At 43.6% G+C, this 18,840-nt stretch overlaps 1 protein-coding gene across 1 annotated transcript in view; it reads right to left on the bottom strand.

Moving 5' to 3' along the window:
* Positions 1-18,840, bottom strand: part of LOC115473714 (myosin light chain kinase, smooth muscle-like) — a 673,403-nt gene that overhangs the window by 51,102 nt on the left and 603,461 nt on the right. Inside the window, exon 27 of the mRNA XM_030208760.1 lies at positions 5,586-5,803. Coding sequence (XP_030064620.1) covers positions 5,586-5,803 — 218 coding nt within the window. The remainder of the gene's footprint in view (positions 1-5,585; positions 5,804-18,840) is intronic.

Raw genomic sequence — 18,840 nt, 5'->3', positions numbered from 1 at the left:
AATGCTCTTGATCCACCCATGCCTCTCCCATGGCCACGCCCCTTATGAGTTGCATGCAGATCTTTATAGACTAGCGCTTAGCAAGATGCATGAATCCAAATTGTTACCAATCACTGAAAGACATCCAAATCTAAGGACGTCCAAATCCAACTATAGTTGGGCGCCGTCCCCGTTCGAAAATGCCCCTCCACATAATCTCTCCTCTCTTCGATCCACATTGTGCCTGAACTCGATTCACATTGTGCCTGAACCTTAATCGACCACAACATCACCATGTATTTGTTTCTCTACCGGACTTGGCGAACGCCTTTACGGTATTATGTAAGCCACATTGAGCCTGCAAATAGGTGGGAAAATGTGGGGTACAAATGTAATAAATAAATAAATAATCACTTGATAATGCCACTGTTACTTATCTCCAATTAAGAGCCAATTTAGCAACATTTAGCTAATTACGTTACATACATAACTGTCCCTATTCTATAACTGGGCATGCATTTACGCACCCAGCTTTACGCGTCATTTATAGCATTTGGAGGACTATCCACTGACGATGCTGTGCATAAGCCTTTGCAATCTCATGGAACCATCGGAAGAGAAGGAATTATGGGCTACATTCAATATATGGTGCCTAAAAAATCAGTGTGGTAAACATTTCTGCCAAAGCGTATTCTATAAGCGACACCTAGATTTAGGCGCAGTATACAGAATATGCTTAGTTGATATCCCATTGCTTAAAACTATGTGCATCTATTTACACCAAGGGAAACGTGGTGTAAATCCCTGTGCGTAGATTTACGCACACTGGGCCATATTCTATAACAACGCGTGTAAATTTTGGAACACTCATGAAACGCCCATTTCCCTGCCCATAGCCACACCCCTTTTGAACTGCAAGCTTTAGAATTTAGGCCCAGTTCATTACAGAATACGCTTAGCGAGTTATGCGCGTAAATGCTAATTATTGCTCATTAGTGTTTGCTAAGTGCTGTTAAATACGCTGATTGGCTTGTTAAGCCAATTAGGTTATGCACATTGTTATAGAATACGCCTGGATCTCTAAGCGCACTATACAGAATCCGGCAGTATGTGTCCTCAGTCGCACCTATGCAGCATCTTTGGAAAAATTATGTTGGGTTGGTTTAGAAAAAGGAGTCATAACTTTCTAATTATACTAATATTTTGTTGGAATTATCAGTTTGAAAATATACTTTGCGGATCACTGCATGATATCACTGGCTCCCAATTAAGGACCATATTACCTTCAAACCACAAAATAATCCACGGTGAAGCCCCGGGTTATATGATTGATTTACTTGATCTCCCGGCGAGGAATAGAATCAGATCATCTCGTAATTATATGAATCTTCATTATCCCAGTTGCATTGGTCTTAAATACAAAACCACCTACGCGTCTAATTTCTCCTACTTGGGAACGCACACGTGGAATGCATTACCGAACTGTGTGAAAACGCTGCATGATCGTCAAGAATTTCGACGATCTTTAAAGACCTTTCTGTTTTGTAAGGCCTACCCTACTGATGCTACTCAATAGACCCTAGATTATATTGCCTCAAAGGACAATTTCAATCCTTCTTATTTTGTACCTTATTTTACACATGTATCCCTTCCTTACCTGACCCTATTTCTTATTGTCTTGTAAGCCACATTGAGCCTGCTTGTGTGGGAGAAAATGTGGGATACAAATGCTGCAAATAAATAAATAAATATTTAAAGAATGAGGAAAACTACTTAATAAAAAAAAAATCAGGTCAATACTCAAACGCACTTATCTGTACTGGGCAATTCTATACAATAGGCATGTGATGGGGTCTACAGAACATTGCCCCTCTCCCTTAAGGAAAGTCCCTTCAATAGCCGGGGCCACCTTGAGAAACATCCTTCTATAACTAAACGGGGCCACCTTAAGAAAGATCCTTCTATAACGAAACAGGGCCACCTTAAGAAAGATCCTTCTATAACGAAACAGGGCCACCTTAAAAGCACAGGTCCTGCCATGGGAGGAAGTAAGCGGGTAGTTTAAAAGGGAAGGGCAAGGCAGAGGTTAGAGAGAGCCCAGAGGAGAAAGAGGAGAGGCCCTAGAGTATGCCTTGACTGAAGACATCCCAGTGCTGTGACTGGGCTGAGGTAAGCCCTTGCTGCTAACTGTTTAAACTTTGCAAGTTTGCTGGAAGACCTGACATGTAAAATATAACTGAAAGGCTGTGTTTGGGGCATGGCAACCCCGCAACTACAGGACTACCACCAGAGGCGGCTTACTGCCGTTTGCAGAAACTGCAGGGGGTTTCCCATTTTATGCCTTGGGCTCTGTGAGGAAACAGGCCAGAGCCCGAGGGTACATGAACATAAATACTAATAACTGTGTTCTTGAACCACTACTACTACTACTACTATTTAGCATTTCTATAGCGCTACAAGGCATACGCAGCGCTGCACAAACATAGAAGAAAGACAGTCCCTGCTCAAAGAGCTTACAATCTAATAGACAAAAAATAAAGTAAGCAAATCAAATCAATTAATGTGTACAGGAAGGAGGAGAGGAGGGTAGGTGGAGGCTCAGTCCACCAATAAGAGCCAACCTCATCAGTGATGTCACAATGGCTTGATTGCCCGATACTTGGGCTCACTTCTGATATTGTGATGTCATAAGGGAAAGGGAAATGGGACTTGATATACCGTCTTTCTGAGGTTTTTGCAACTACATTCAAAGCGGTTTACATATATTCAGGTACTTATTTTGTACCAGGGGCAATGGAGGGTTTAGTGACTTACCCAGAGTCACAAGGAGCTGCACTGCACTAACCAATAGGCTACTCCTCTACTACTACTACTACTACTATTTAGCATTTCTATAGCGCTACAAGGCGTACGCAGCGCTGCACAAACATAGAAGAAAGACAGTCCCTGCTCAAAGAGCTTACAATCTAATAGACAAAAAATAAATAAAGTAAGCAAATCAAATCAATTAATGTGAACGGGAAGGAAGAGAGGAGGGTAGGTGGAGGCGAGTGGTTACGAGTCAAAAGCAATGTTAAAGAGGTGGGCTTTCAGTCTAGATTTAAAGGTGGCCAAGGATGGGGCAAGACGTAGGGGCTCAGGAAGTTTATTCCAGGCGTAGGGTGCAGCGAGACAGAAGGCGCGAAGTCTGGAGTTGGCAGTAGTGGAGAAGGGAACAGATAAGAAGGATTTATCCATGGAGCGGAGTGCACGGGAAGGGGTGTAGGGAAGGACGAGTGTGGAGAGATACTGGGGAGCAGCAGAGTGAATACATTTATAGGTTAGTAGAAGAAGTTTGAACAGGATGCGAAAACGGATAGGGAGCCAGTGAAGGGTCTTGAGGAGAGGTTTACCTTCGCTACGACTTGGCTCTGTGAAGAAACAGGCCCGGGAATTTCTGTTTTTCTAAATAAATACTTATTTTTGCATTCTTCCTTTTGTCCAGCTGTGTTATTTTCTCCGGCTACGCCCAATCCTGGTCAGGGTTTCAGAAGGCGCTAACAGTTACGTGTGCCTGACATGCATAAATGTTAAGCACTGTTCTACAAATACTTGCTTAATTAACATAGCGTGCATTTGCAAGGGGAGCACAGACAGATGCGCAGCATGGGCAGAGCCAAACTTATACAGTCTCTAAGTTATGCGCAGAACTGTGGCACGCACTCGCACCTAAATGACAGGTGCGGTCATACCCAGTTAGGCTTGTATTCTACAAAGAAAAGTAGACGCCTACCAAGTGCCCTGTTAGAGAACCGCCCCTATAAGGATAAGTGCCAGAGCCACCAATTTTCACTAACATCAGCTGGATAGCGCTGCTTAAAAATCTTACAGACCTCCCCGGTGGAACAAGGGCGTTCCTCCAAACTGCCATATCCAGCTGCTATCCGATTAGCTATGTGGATTAATTTAGGTCAAGAAAAAGGTTGTCCTAACTTAAACCACAAAGCTAGAAGGATAGCAGTGATAGCGGCAGTCCTTGCTTTCCATGGCCTACTATTTATTTATTTATTATTACATTTGTACCCCGCGCTTTCCCACACATTGCAGGCTCAATGCGGCTTCCATAGTAAATACAGTTACAAAATCTAGATGAGAATCTTACAAGTTGTAGTAAACGTAGTAATTGTGAGGTTTTGAGGAAATGAGAGTTAAAAATGTAAATGGCAAGCAAATAGATCGAATACCAAAAGGAAAAGAGATAGGGAAGGATAAGGAATAGGAAGGATGATAAGGAAGGATAGAGGGAAGTGCATGAGTAGAACTGGGAGATAAAGAGGGGCATAACTGAACAAAAACGTCTATCTCCATGGGCGTTTATCTCCGAGAACGGGTCCGTGAAGGGGCGGACCGAACCGTATTTTCGAAAAAAATAGACGTCCATGTTTTATTTGACAATTTGTGAGCTGGGCGTTTTTGTTTTTCAGTGATAATGGAAAATGAAAGCGCCCGGCTCAGAAACGAAGAAATCCAAGGCATTTGTTCGTGGGAGGGGCCAGGAGTCGTAGTGCACTGGTCCCCCTCACATGCCAGGACACCAACCAGGCACCCTAGGGGGCACTTTTACCAAAACAAAAAAAAAAGGTAAAAGAGCTCCCAGGTGCATAGCACCCTTCCCTTGGGTGTTGAGCCCCCCAAATACCACTCAAAACCCACCGCCCACAAGTCTACACCATTACTATAGCCCTAAGGGGTGAAGGGGGGCACCTACATGTGGGTACAGTGGGTTTGGGGGCGGTTTGGAGGGCTCCCATTTACCAGCACAAGTGTAACATGTGGGGGGGGGGATGGGCCTGGGTCCACCTGCCTGAAGTCCACTGCACCCCCTAATAACTGCTCCAGTGACCTGCATACTGCTGCTAGGGAGGTGGATATGACATTTGAGGGTGAAAATAAAAAGTTGTGAAACGGCATATTTTGTGCTGGGAGGGGGTTTGTGACCACTGGGGGAGTCAGGGGAGGTCATCCCCGATTCCCTCCAGTGGTCATCTGGTCATTTAGGGCACTTTTTTGGGGCCTTATTCGTGGAAAAACAGGGTCCAGGAAAAGTGCCCTAAATTCTCGCTAAAAACGCATATTTTTCTTCCATTATCGGCAAAAGGCGCCCATCTCTGATCGCCCGATAACCACGCCCCAGTTCCGCCTTCACCACGCCTTCAACACGCCCCCATCAACTTTGTCCGCATCCGCGACAGAGTGCAGTTGAAAACGTCCAAATTCGGCTTTCGATTATACCGCTTTATTCGTTTTTGTGAGATAAACGTCTATCTCCCGATTTGGGTCGCAATATAGACGTTTTTCTTTTTCAATTATAAGCTGGAAAGTCAAAGGTATAACAGTCCTCAGGACCAGGATCAAGTGGATAAGTTTAAAAGTTTAAGTACAGTCAGTTGGGTAAGCTTTCTTAAAGAGGTGGGTCTTCAATATTTTCCTGAAGGGTAGATGGTCGTTGATAAGGTACTATCTGGACAAAAGTGCTGGATATACGGAATAGACTTAAATGCTAACCATGACATTTGAATATTGACCTGTAGGATTCTAAGTAATATCAGTACATAGAAGCATATTACCTAATCTTCTGGCAAGTCCAAAGTCGATCAGTTTGATTTTTGTGCCTGTCTTGTTGACACACATAATATTTTCCGGTTTCAGGTCCAAATGAACAATTCCCTGCTTATGGATAAACTCGACGCCTTCTGCAATCTGCTTCATATATTTGATAACTTCTCTCTCACTCAGTTCAAAGTCTTCATCGATGATTCGTTCGAAAAGCTCTCCTCCGGAAACACTAGAAATCAAAACATTAGGCTTAGATTAACACTATAGTAAGAGTTTGTGGTAAAAAAATAAAAAAGGCAAAGACCTGCAACCAAATACCGTTGCTGTAAAGCTGCCAATGGCATTTTAAGTGCAAAGCAATTTTCATTACAGTCACTTGCTGACAACATGCTATAAATAATATTCACATGCCACCAAATACGCAATCATTCAGGGTAGATCAAACATGTATAAGTAAAGAGGCAAGGCCGGTGTTAGGGGGGCTGCAAACAGGTCAAGTGTCCTGGGCCTCCAAGCGACAGGGCAGTGGCGTAGCCACAGGTGGGCTTGGGTGGGCCAGGGCCCACCCATTTATGGCTCAGGCCCACCCAACAGTAGCACATGTTTAGTGGTAACTGGTGGGAATCCCAAGCTCCGCCAGCTGAAGATTTCCCCCTGATGGTAATGAAAATGCACACAACACCGGCACCTGCGCATGCTCAGTTTTCAGTGCATGCCTGCTGCCAAGGTGGAAAGAAGCGTTTTCCCACCGGCTGAGATAATTTTTTTTTTTTTTTGGGGGGGGGGGGGGGGGGAGAACACTTGGTGCCCACCCAATTCTTGCCTAGGCCCACCCAAAATCTGTTGCCTGGCTACGCCCCTGCGACAGGGAGCCTTAAACCCATCTGAAACTGAAAAAGACACAGCCCACTGGTGGATTCTGTGCCCCCCGCCTCACCTCTGAAATTTTTACCCTGAGCCCCAGCATATTTAACAACGGCTCTGTAAAGAGAACTGACTACACTACAGTGGTTCTCCAACCTGGCTTGGAGAAGCACCAGCACCAGCCAGTAAGGTTTTCTGGATAACCACAATGAATATACATGTGCATGCAAGTGGATATCCTAAAAACCTGGGTGGCTATATGTGTCGTGAAGACTAGGTTACTGCTTTAATACATTCCTCAGGATACAACCAGTCAACTGGGCTTTTCAGGACATTCTGTCTTGACATGGCTAGAGATTTTGCCTTCGGTTATCTTGGCTCTTGCCTACGGAATTCTCTTCCTCTTTACATTTACATTGAAGATTCTTTTCCTAAGTTTAAGAAAGTGGTGAAATCTTGGCTCTTTCAAATGGTTGGACTCCTAGACCTTCCTGGCAGCCTCCTTCCCACTCTTCTTGTTCTTCCTTCCTCCCCTCACTTGGCTTTGTTCAACCCCCCACCCTCCCATCTCTTCACATTCTCCCTGTCTATTCATCCCTCATGTATTACCTTTTCAAATCATCTCCTCTTTCCTCTCCTTGTTATGTTTTTATTGTAAAAACATTTTGCTGCAATACAGTGCTAATGATGGTATATCAAACCCATATAATAAAAAAAAACAGGTATGTGGTAGATTTGCATACAGTGGAGGCAATGCAATTGAAATCTCTCTCATGAATATTCATTATGGACATTTTGATACCCTGACAGACAGTAAATGTTATTTTTTCTTACATTTGTACCCCGCGCTTTCCCACTCATAGCAGGTTCAATGCAGCTTACATATTATATACAGGTACTTATTTGTACCTGGGGCAATGGAGGGTTAAGTGACTTGCCCAGCATCACAAGGAGCTGCAGTGGGAATTGAACTCAGATCCCCAGAATCAGAGTCCACTGCACTAACCACTAGGCTACTCCTCCACTAGGAGCAGTCGTGCAGGACGTCAGACTCACAGAAGCCTGCGCGGCCGCGTTGCTGATCTGCAAGGGCAGGCTTCTACATGGAATGTTGCTGTTCCATTAGCAACATTCCATGTAGAATCTTCAAATAGTAGCAACAGAATCTCAATAGTAGCAACATTCCATGCAGAATCTCAAATACGGAAAGGGAACTGGGACTTGATATACTGCCTTTCTGAGGTTTTTGCAACTACATTCAAAGCAGTTCACATATATATAGGTACTTATTTTGTACCTGGGGCAATGGAGGGTTAAGTGACTTGCCCAGAGTCACAAGGAGCTGCCTGTGCCTGCAGTGGGAATCGAACCCAGTTCCCCAGGACCAAAGTCCACCACTCTAACCACTAGGCCACTCCTCCACTCCAGTAAATGTCCAGAGGACTGGGCTGAGAATCATTGTTCTGGCAGCTACATTGGGTTTGCTTCCTGTATAATTTGGCAGCATAAATAAAACCTAATTTCCTTAGGATTTTCTCTGGCTTCAACCTGGTGATGGCCATTTACCTCCAATGTAGATTCTCCTTCATTTAACATTCTCGTGGATTTATTTTTCTTTTTATTGCGTTGTCAGTATTTCTCAAGATGGTACTGGAGAACCCCCTAGTCAGTCTGGTTTTCAGGATATCCTCACTGAATATGAAAGACATACATTTACACACCATGGAGCAGGGCCGTAGCCAGACTTCGGCGGGAGGGGGGTCCAGAGCCCGAAGTGAGGGGGCACATTTTAGCCCTCCCCCCCAGTGCCGCTTCTGCCCCTCCCCCATCCCTTTCGACCCCCCCTCCCGCCACCAGGTACCTTTGCTGGCGGGGGTCCCCTTCAGCGCCGGTCATGCAGCGCACATTCATGCAGGACATCATGACTCACAGAAACAGAATCCAGATCAGCAACGCGCCAGAGACTGGCACTGAAGAGGACTTTGGCTGGCTGGGGTTGGGGACCCCTGCCAGGAAAGGTACCTGACAGCGGCAGTGGGGGGGGGGGGGGTTGAATGCGGCGGGGAGTGAAAGCAGGGGGGCCAGGGTTAAATCTGCGGGGGCCCATGCCCCCGTGGCCCCACCTAGCTACGCCCCTGCCATGTAGGCCGGGCATACAATCTATCTCATCCATGTTCATTAGTTTGGTAATTTTCAGAGACGGGCTCAAGGTTCAGCATTATTGCCCTTGTTTTATGGTGATATACAACGTTGCGGCACCCGACTACATATAACATCTTGGGGATTGTTATATCTTTGAAAGTTGACTCAACTGACTAATACACTGATCTATAATTACTGCACTGTGTCAGCATGGCGCAGAGCAACGCGGATATCCTATCTGGACAAATTGTTGGAGGATTGTTGAGATAAGTACATCATTTTTTGTGAAGATTCTTATTAATCCCATTGAGCAGAAGGGTTATTAGCAGTATTTGGTATAATATAAAGGATAGTGGTGATATATGTTTAGGTTAGGTAGAGAACAGCACTATAAAGATGTGATGTTATACTTTCATAATATTTTAATACAAATTTTGAAGGATGTAATAAAGATTTTGGAATAACTTATAGTTGTAGCATTATTAGTTGACACATTCGGTCAATTAGTGAATATCTTCCCTTTAGGAAACTATTGAAAAACCATCTATTCAAACAGGTTTACCCGAATGACCTGACATACCACAAGTAATCATAAGCAATCCATCTATTTACCGGTTCAACTAATCATTAACAACAATGACTCAGAAAATATCTCCTACCAACCATCTTACCCTCCATGTTCTTCCCAACTTCTCCTTTATCACCCCACCTCCTTACCTATCCCTATCCTTTTTCTCATACCTCTTCTATCCCATTTACTCCTCATTCATTTGTCCTATCGCATACCTCCTTTGTTGATTCTGATACTACAGATTGTATTCTCTTGTTACTATGTAAGCCGCATTGAGCCTGCGATGAGCGGGAAAGCGCGGGGTACAAATGTAATAAATACATTTTTACCCCGTGCTTTCCCACTCATGGCAGGCAATGGAGGGTTAAGTGACTTGCCTAGAGTCATAAGGAGCTGCCTGTGCCGGGAATCGAACTCAGTTCCTCACGACCAAAGTCCACCACCCTAACCGCTAGGCCACTCCTCCACTAGCCTAAATAAATAAATATTATATCCATGTTCATTGTGGATATCATGAAAACCAGAGTACACTCCTGGACCAGACTGAAAACGCTGCAGCCAGTCATAACATTTGTATTTTCGTCTGCTGATTTTAACAACTGCGCGCTTTTGAAAAAATTGCAGTCATACCGTAGATTAGCCAGATCTGTGGTGTAATAATAATACTTATCGTTTGTTTTTCTTTATCGGGATTTATAAATCGCCCTTATGAAGAGATTAACCCGAGGCAGCGTATAGCAGGTACAGTTTTAGATCAAACTTACAATTTTGTTAACAGCACAATAATAGTAAAATGACCCAAATATAAGCATAAATACAATTAATGAGGTAAACTTGGAAATGGCAAATTGAAACCTAGTAATAGGGCTAGTATGATATAGTATTAGAAGTGTACACATTTAACAGCACTGTAGAACAATCATATAACAGAAATATGATAAAATGTCAGAATACAAATAGAATGGAAGGACATTCAAACAACACAGATATGAAGCAATATCACCATAACACCAATGAAACATCTAACCCTAATGGCAGGCATTAGAACATTCAAACATTAATATGATCCTCTAAATCGCAATAACCAGGGCCGTGCCGATGCGGTAAGCGGGGTAAGCACCGCAGGAGGGCGCCCACCTCTGGAGGGCGCCGCCGCGGTGCTTACCCTCGCCCCGCGCCGCCGAGGCCTTTAAATCTTTTACTTGCAGTCGCAGCAGCGTCTGTGAAAGCGGAGCGCTGCCGACGTCTCCCTTCCCTTCGCGCTGTTGGTTCCCTCAGTGTCCCACCTTCTTCTGACGTCAGAAGAAGGCGGGACACTGAGGGAACCAACAGCGCGAAGGGAAGGGAGACGTCGGCAGCGCTCCGCTTTCACAGACGCTGCTGCGACTGCAAGTAAAAGATTTAAAGGCCCCCAGGGCGCGCCGCGATTATCTTCACGGGGAGGGAGGGGGGGGGGGGGCGCGCGCGCCAACTGTTCATCTGCGGGGGGGGGGGTGCCAACTGTTCGTCTGCGGGGGGCGGCACAGACCCTTGGCACGGGCCTGGCAATAACGTGGTAGTGGGGTTCACTCATTCAATATAGTACTATAATTACATCACCACTATCTAGTAAGAATGGGGAATTTTTTTGTTTAATGGAGGAAAATCGCCTCAAAGTACCAAGGTCTATGATGGTCCCTTTCGGTACTAAATCAATCCCGTTTGCCGATTACTCGACCTATACAGGGATCTGATATTTATCATAGGCTGAAAAACCTCCTTAGTACTTATTTAGTACTGCATAAACATTAATATGATGCCAATACTCTTGTTACAATACAATGAAATATCTTATGTAGCCGAGGGGCCAAGGGCCGTTGACATTTATACAGGGGACAAGATGAATAATACATAGTCAACTGGGATAACTAGATGGGTGGCTAAACTGAAGGCACATCATATGTACAATTAAATAAGATATGAAGAACTGGACTAAGTTAGAGGGTGGCAGCAAGCTAGTCCGGGTGCGAAGTGAGTGGATAGTCAATCACCACATGAATTAAAGGCTTGGGAGAAGAGCCAGGCTTTCACCTGCTTCCTGAAGTAGAGGTGGTCTTCAGTTATTTATTTATTTATTTATTTATAACATAATATACCCCACATTTTCCCACCCATTGGCAGGCTCAATGTGGCTAACATCAGTCCGTATAGGCAATCGCCAATTCGGTAAACAAACAGACAAAGAGGGGCATAATTGAACGAAAACGTCTATCTCTATGGGCATTTATCTCCGAGAACGGGTCCGTGAAGGGGCGGACCGAACCGTATTTTCGAAAAAAAATAGACGTCCATGTTTTATTCGACAATTTGTGAGCTGGGCGTTTTTGTTTTTCAGTGATAATGGAAAATGAAAGCGCCCAGCTCAAAAACGAATAAATCCAAGGCATTTGTTCGTGGGAGGGGCCATTCGTAGTTCACTGGTCCCCCTCACATGCCAGGACACCAACCGGGCACCCTAGGGGGCACTTTTACAAAAACAAAAAAAAAAGGTAAAAGAGCTCCCAGGTGCATAGCACCCTTCCCTTGGGTGTTGAGCCCCCCCAAATCCCCCTCAAAACCCACTGCCCACAAGTCTACACCATTACTATAGCCCTAAGGGGTGAAGGGGGGCACCTACATGTGGGTACAGTGGGTTTGGGGGGTTGGACGACTAAGCATTAAGCAGCACAATTGTAACAGGTAGGGGGGGATGGGCCTGGGTCCACCTGCCTGAAGTCCACTGCACCCCCTAACAACTGCTCCAGGGACCTGCATACTGCTGCCAGGGAGGTGGGTATGACATTTGAGGGTGAAAATAAAAAGTTGTGAAACATTATTTTTTTGTGGTGGGAGGGGGTTAGTGACCACTGGGGGAGTCAGGGGAGGTCATCCCCGATTCCCTCTGGTGGTAATCTGGTCATTTAGGGCACTTTTTTTGGGGCCTTATTCGTGAAAAAACAGGGTCCAGGAAAAGTGCCCTAAATTCTAGCTACAAACGCATACTTTTTTTCCATTATCGGCGAAAGGCGCCCATCTCTCCTCGGCCGATAACCACGCCCCAGTTCCACCTTCGCCACGCCTCCGACACACCCCCGTCAACTCTGTACGCTTCCGCGATGGAGTGCAGTTGAAAACGTCCAAAATCGGCTTTCCATTATACCGATTTATTCATTTTTGAGAGATAAACGTCTATCTCCCGATTTGGGTCGAAATCTAGGCGTTTTTCTCTTTCAATTATAAGGTGGAAAGTACAGTAAGGTGAATAGGAAGGATAGTAATTACAAGGGTCGACAGAAAAGAGGGGAAGGGTACTAGGGTCCATGAGGTCCATACATTAGTCATGTTCCAGGAATTATGGATTTAAGACGGGTCCATTAGGGTAAGCCTTTCCAAATAAGCTGGTCTTAAGAGATTTTCTGAAGTTCAGATGATCATGAATAGTTTTCACAGATTTAGGTAATGCAGTCCATAGTTGAGTGCTAATAAAGGAAAAGGTGGAAGCGTAAGTGGATTTATATTTGAGACCATTACAAGTAGGATGATGTAGGTTTAAATATGAACGAGATGATCTGCAAGAATTCCTAGATGGCAGATTGATAACGGCATCCATGTAACCTGGGGCTTCACCATAAAGAATTTTATGGACCAGGGTGCAAATTTTAAAAGTGATTCGGTCCTTTACTGGAAGCCAGTGTAGTTTCTCACGAAGGGGGTCTAGAACTGTCGAATTTTGATAAATTAATCTGGCTGCTGTATTCTGGGCGGTTTGGAATTTCAGTTAGGTGTAATTTTTCAGTTAGGTGTAGCCCCTCTGGAAGTAAGTTTCAGAGTATGAGGGCTACCCCTGAGAAGGCTCGCTGGCAGCCATCACATTGTGCAATTTCTTTTGACGAGGGTACAAATAGTGATACTCCTTAGAGGTCTCAAAGGCATGTAGAGAGCTAACTTATTCTGTTGCTACTCTGGCCCGTTTTGTCTGAGGACCTTGTAAATCAAACATTTGACAGTGCTAGTGTAGTGATTCTCAACCCACTTTTCTGGACACACCCAATCTGTTGGATTTTCAGGATGTCCACCATGAATATGCATGAAGACAGATTTCTACACACTACCTGTATTGTATGCAAATTTACCTGATTCATATTTATTTATTTATTACATTTGTATCCTGCGCTTTCCCACACACAGCAGGTTCAGTGCGGCTTACATAGTAAATAGAATTACAAAGTTTTGTAAAGAGAATATTACAAACTGTAATAAACATAGTAATAGTAAGGTTTTAAGAATATATGACTTGAATATGGGAAGGTAAACAAAGATAGGATAAGCAAAAGGAAAAGAGATTGGGAGGGGTATGGTGTAGGGAAGATGGAGAAGAAAAGACTGGGGATTGGGAGACAGTTCTAAGGTACAATCAGTGTCAGATTAGGAATTGTGTGGGTGGGCTTATAAAATTAAGTTGGGTCGTTAGGGTAAGCTTGCTTGAAGAGATGTGTCTTCAACATTTTTCTGAAGGGTAGATAGTCGTTAATTGTTCGGATGGATCTTGGTAGAGCGTTCCAAAGCTGGCTGCCCAGAAAGGAGAAACTGAATGCATAGTAAGTTTTGTATTTAATTCCTCTGCAGTTGGGAAGGTGTAAGTTGAGGTAAGTACGTGAGGACTTTGATCTGTTTCTGATTGGGAGGTCGATCAGGTCATTCATGTAGCAAGGGGATTCTCCGTATATGATCTTATGAATCATTGTATGGACCTTGAAATTTATTCTTTCTTTGATGGGGAGTCAATGAAGCTTCTCTCGAAGAGGTGATGCGCTTTCAAATCTTGACTTGCCAAAGATAAGTCTGGCTGCCGTGTTCTGGGCAGTCTGAAGTCTTTTCAGGACTTGGGTCTTACATCCCAAGAAAACACTATTGCAATAGTCTGCGTGGGTAATAACTGGACATCCTGAAAACCAACTGGCTGGGTGTGTCCAGAGAACTAGGTTGTGAACTACTGTGCTACTGCATTAATGCAGCACTGTGCAATGATAATAATTATTCAGAGACATACTGTCCTTTCACTAAAGAGCTTACAACCTATATGGGTACCTGAGTAATGTAAAGAGCAACACTGGCTGAAGTGGACATGAACTCTGGCTTCCCTGGTTGTCATCCTGTTATTTTAACTGACCAGGTTACTTCCTCTCTCTAACGAAACTTAATGAGCTTGTCATTTTAGCTGTCAGTGCAGTAAAATATGACACTATACATGATCAGAAAGAGAAATCCTGGGGCTTCATTTCAGGTCATGCAGGCCAGGCTATACACTAGCCCAATGTCAGCTTTTATGTGGCAGTGGCTCCCTGGCTCAGCAGCAGCTCAGGGTGGTGAACTTTATTTCCTTCCTTTGATCGAGATTTACATAAGTACATAGGGATTGCCATACTGGGACAGACCAAAGGTCCATCAAGCCCAGCATCCTGTTTCCAACAGTGGCCAATCCAGATCACAAATACCTGGCAAGATCCCAGAAATAAGCAGTGGATTTTCCCCAAGTCCATAATGGTCTATGGATTTTCCCTTTAGGAAGCCATCTAAACCTTTTTTTAACCCCGCTAAGCTAACCGCCTTTACCACATTCTCTGGCAATGAATTCCAGAGTTTAATTAGTTTTAAATGTACTACATTGTAGCTTCATCGCATGCCCCCTAGTCCTAGTATTTTTGGAAAGCGTAAACAGACGCTTCATGTCTACCATTTCAACTCCACTCATTATTTTATAGACCTCTATCATATCTCCCCTCAGCTGCCTTTTCTCCAAGCTGAAGAGCCCTAGCTGCTTTAGCCTTTCCTCATAGGGTAAGTCGTCCCATCCCCTTTATCATTTTCATCGCCCTTCTCTGTACCTTTTCTAATTCCACTATATCTTTTTTGAGATGCGGTGACCAGAACTGAACGCAATAGTCGAGGTGCGGTCTCACCATGGAGTGATACAAGGGCATTATAACGTCCTCATTTTTGTTTTCCATTCCTTCGCGCCTTCTGTCTCGCTGCACCCTACGCCTGGAATAAACTTCCTGAGCCCCTACGTCTTGCCCCATCCTTGGCCACCTTTAAATCTAGACTGAAAGCCCACCTCTTTAACATTGCTTTTGACTCGTAACCACTTGTAACCACTCGCCTCCACCTACCCTCCTCTCTTCCTTCCCGTTCACATTAATTGATTTGATTTGCTTACTTTATTTATTTTTTGTCTATTAGATTGTAAGCTCTTTGAGCAGGGACTGTCTTTCTTCTATGTTTGTGCAGCGCTGCGTATGCCTTGTAGCGCTATAGAAATGCTAAATAGTAGTAGTAGTACTATTTGCTTTCTTAGCAGCAGCAGCACACTGAGCAGAAGGTTTCAACGTATCATCAACGACGACACCTAGATCCCTTTTTTGGTAGGTGACTCCTAACGTGGAACCTTGCATTACGTTGCACAATGTTTTAGTATTGCATCTCCAACGGGCATAACACAGTCAGCTTTTCAGATCAGATGCAGTTTATGGTGGAAGATCTCACCTCACTAACTCTGCCTCTTGTGAGAAGGAAAACTCTCAAGGTACTGATACTGCACTTTTGACCATTAGAACACTGAGGAAGCCCAGTTCACTGCAACTCTGTGATCTTGCACAAGGCACTTAATTCTCCATTGCTTCAGATACAAATATAGGTTATAAGCTCTCTGGGGACAGGAAAACACCTAATACAGCTCACCTTGAGCTACAAATAAATACTATCTTCCTTTGCCTCTGAAAGTACACTGGTTTGGTACTAGTGACTGGCTATATGCTATAAGTACATAAGTACATAAGTAATGCCATACTGGGAAAGAGCAAGGGTCCATCGAGCCCAGCATCCTGTCCATGACAGCGGCCAATCCAGGCCAAGGGCACCTGGCAAGCTTCCCAAACGTACAAACATTCTAATACATGTTATTCCTGGAATTTTGGATTTTTCCAAGTCCGTTTAGTAGCGGTTTATGGACTTGTCCTTTAGGAAACCGTCCAACCCCTTTTTAAACTCTGCTAAGCTAACCACCTTCACCACTTTCTCCGCATATAAATCAATTTCAGAAGGGAAAATTAAATTCAAGGAATGTGTTTCCAGTTATTACATGTTCTTAGCCAGCTACAGAAAAAGCACTATCCAGCAAGATTTAAGCCAGAAATAGAAACAGCTGGACTCACTGTGCTGCAGGACTTTAGCAAATCCATAATTACAGTGGTTAATGCAGCTGCCTTTTGATAAGCTACTGACAAGCTACGGAGGGAAATTATACAGATTGCACCCAGAATTAAAATAATACTTTCATTTCTTCCAAGACAAGCAAAGGTGGAATTCAAGTTTGCTTATATATTAGTTACTTTTACCAGACATGTCCCTGGAAATATCTGCTGAGTCATGAATATCTTCCTTGTTGCATATACCACAGGGACGTGGATTAAAAAGCAACAGCGTAATTTTACCTTTTGTTTCTACTCAAAAAGTAACAAAGTTTGTAATAAACTACACCATATACTCAATTATATAATTAAACAATGGACAACTCAAAGCTCCTGATAGGGGACCTATAGATACTCCATAAAGAACCCTCTATCATACAAGGAGTCCCATTGTTATCACTGGCGTCAGAGACCAGGAAAAAAAGCATCAGCGTAAAAACCTCCAAACAGGAGAAAAACAACTGATTCAAAAGATTATTATTTTTTTTACATTTGTACCCCACACTTTCCCACTCATGGCAGGCTCAATGCGGTTTACATGGGGCAATGGAGGGTTAAGTGACTTGCCCAGAGTCACAAGGAGCTGCCTGTGCCTGAAGTGGGAATTGAACTCAGTTCCTCAGGACCAAAGTCCACCACCCTAACCACTAGGCCTCTCCTCCACTCCATTGTCTCTATTCAAAAATCCAAATGTCTCCTAAGTGAATGAGTATAAACATGTCAAATGAAAGGGTTCTGCAAAATACAAACACAAGCTTGCCAACAAACACTTAAACATCCTTCAGTCCTTTCCAACAGCATCGTTCCACCTAGGGTCCTCCGATTAGCATCAGCTTTCACTCTTCATTCTCAAACCGCCGATGTCAGAAAACCCCATGAAGACTCCTTGATGACCATGGATAGCTCTTCCAGCACAATACAGTTGACAAAACTCACTATCCCAACACCCTCAACAAGAGTTCCTTGTTTTGCAAGAGACTTGCTGCTTCGGAGGGGGGGGGGGGGGGGGAAACCAAATTGTAGAACTTTTCAGCTTTCACTAACATTTATTATTTTATTATTAGGATTTATTTACCAGCTTGGAAAAGAGACGGATGAGGGGGAGATATGATTGAGGTCTACAAAATCCTGAGTGGTGCAGAACGAGTAGAAGTGAATGAATTTTTTACTTGTTCCAAAAGTACAAAGACTAGGGGGCACTCGAGGAAGTTACATGGAAATACTTTTAAAATAAATAGGAGGAAGGAACTCTTTGCCAGAGGATGCCATAACTTACTCTTTCACAGCTACTGTATATTGTGAAAGTCCACTTCTGCTGATGGACAGAGATTTAATTGTACATCACATCAATATAAATAGATTTTCCATTCCCTTTTTCCAGATTAACCTGCATTGCCTCTTCCTTCCATAAAAGTCCTGAAATCCTGTTGCTATAACACCACTTCTTCCTTCTCTGTTCTCCATGGACAGATTATTGCCTGGTAGAACTATACCCCAATCATTGGTCTCTGGGCAATCTATGAACCTTTCTGCTTTTACTTTCCATCATTTTACTGTAGAGGAGTGTGGTAGCCGTGTTAGTCCACTCTTAAGGTTATCAATAGAAATCAAACAAAATAAAACATGGAAAAGAAAATAAGATGATACCTTTTTTATTGGACATAACTTAATACATTTCTTGATTAGCTTTCGAAGGTTGCCCTTCTTCCTCAGATCGGAAATAAGCAAATGTGCTAGCTGACAGTGTATATAAGTGAAAACATTCAAGCATTACTATGACAGTCTGACAGGGTGGGAGGAGGGGGGTGGGTAGGAAGTATGCATGGGGACATCAAAGCATATCATTGATATTCTAACAGGATGGGTGTGGATAGGTGAGGGGAGGGTGATCAACAGAGACATACAGCTTTATGGTTTATAATGGGCTAGGAACCCCAGATCCTTGTTAAGTCCTTTCTGTTGGGTGTTAAAATATTCAATCATTCTGACTTCAAAGGTCTTACGTTCTTGTATGGTTTTAAAGTTACCTTTCAGGATTCTCACTGTGAAGTCACTGGTACAGTGTCCTTCTCCTGTAAAATGTTGACCAACAGGTGTGGGAACCCTGCTGGCACCAGTATTGTTCATGTGATGTCTAAGTAAATTGAATCTTGTCTTAAACATCTGGCCTGTTTCTCCAATATAGCATCCTTCGTTACATTTTTTACACTGAATGATATATACCACATTGGAAGATGAGCAAGTGAAAGATCCCTTTATGTTGAATATCTTTCCTTTGTGGATGACTTTGGGGTCCTGTGAAATATTTTGGCATAGTTTGCAACTGGATAAATTACAGGGAAGTGTGCCCTTCTGTTTCTTTTCAGTCTGTGATGGAAGTTTACTTCTGATTGATTAGCTTGTGTTTTAAATTGGGTGGCTGTC

Source organism: Microcaecilia unicolor, chromosome 7 (genome assembly GCF_901765095.1).
Source record: "Microcaecilia unicolor chromosome 7, aMicUni1.1, whole genome shotgun sequence".
Classification (NCBI taxonomy): domain Eukaryota; kingdom Metazoa; phylum Chordata; class Amphibia; order Gymnophiona; family Siphonopidae; genus Microcaecilia; species Microcaecilia unicolor.
The sequence above is the reverse complement of the archived record's forward strand: the minus strand, read 5'-3'. Positions and strand labels throughout refer to the sequence as shown.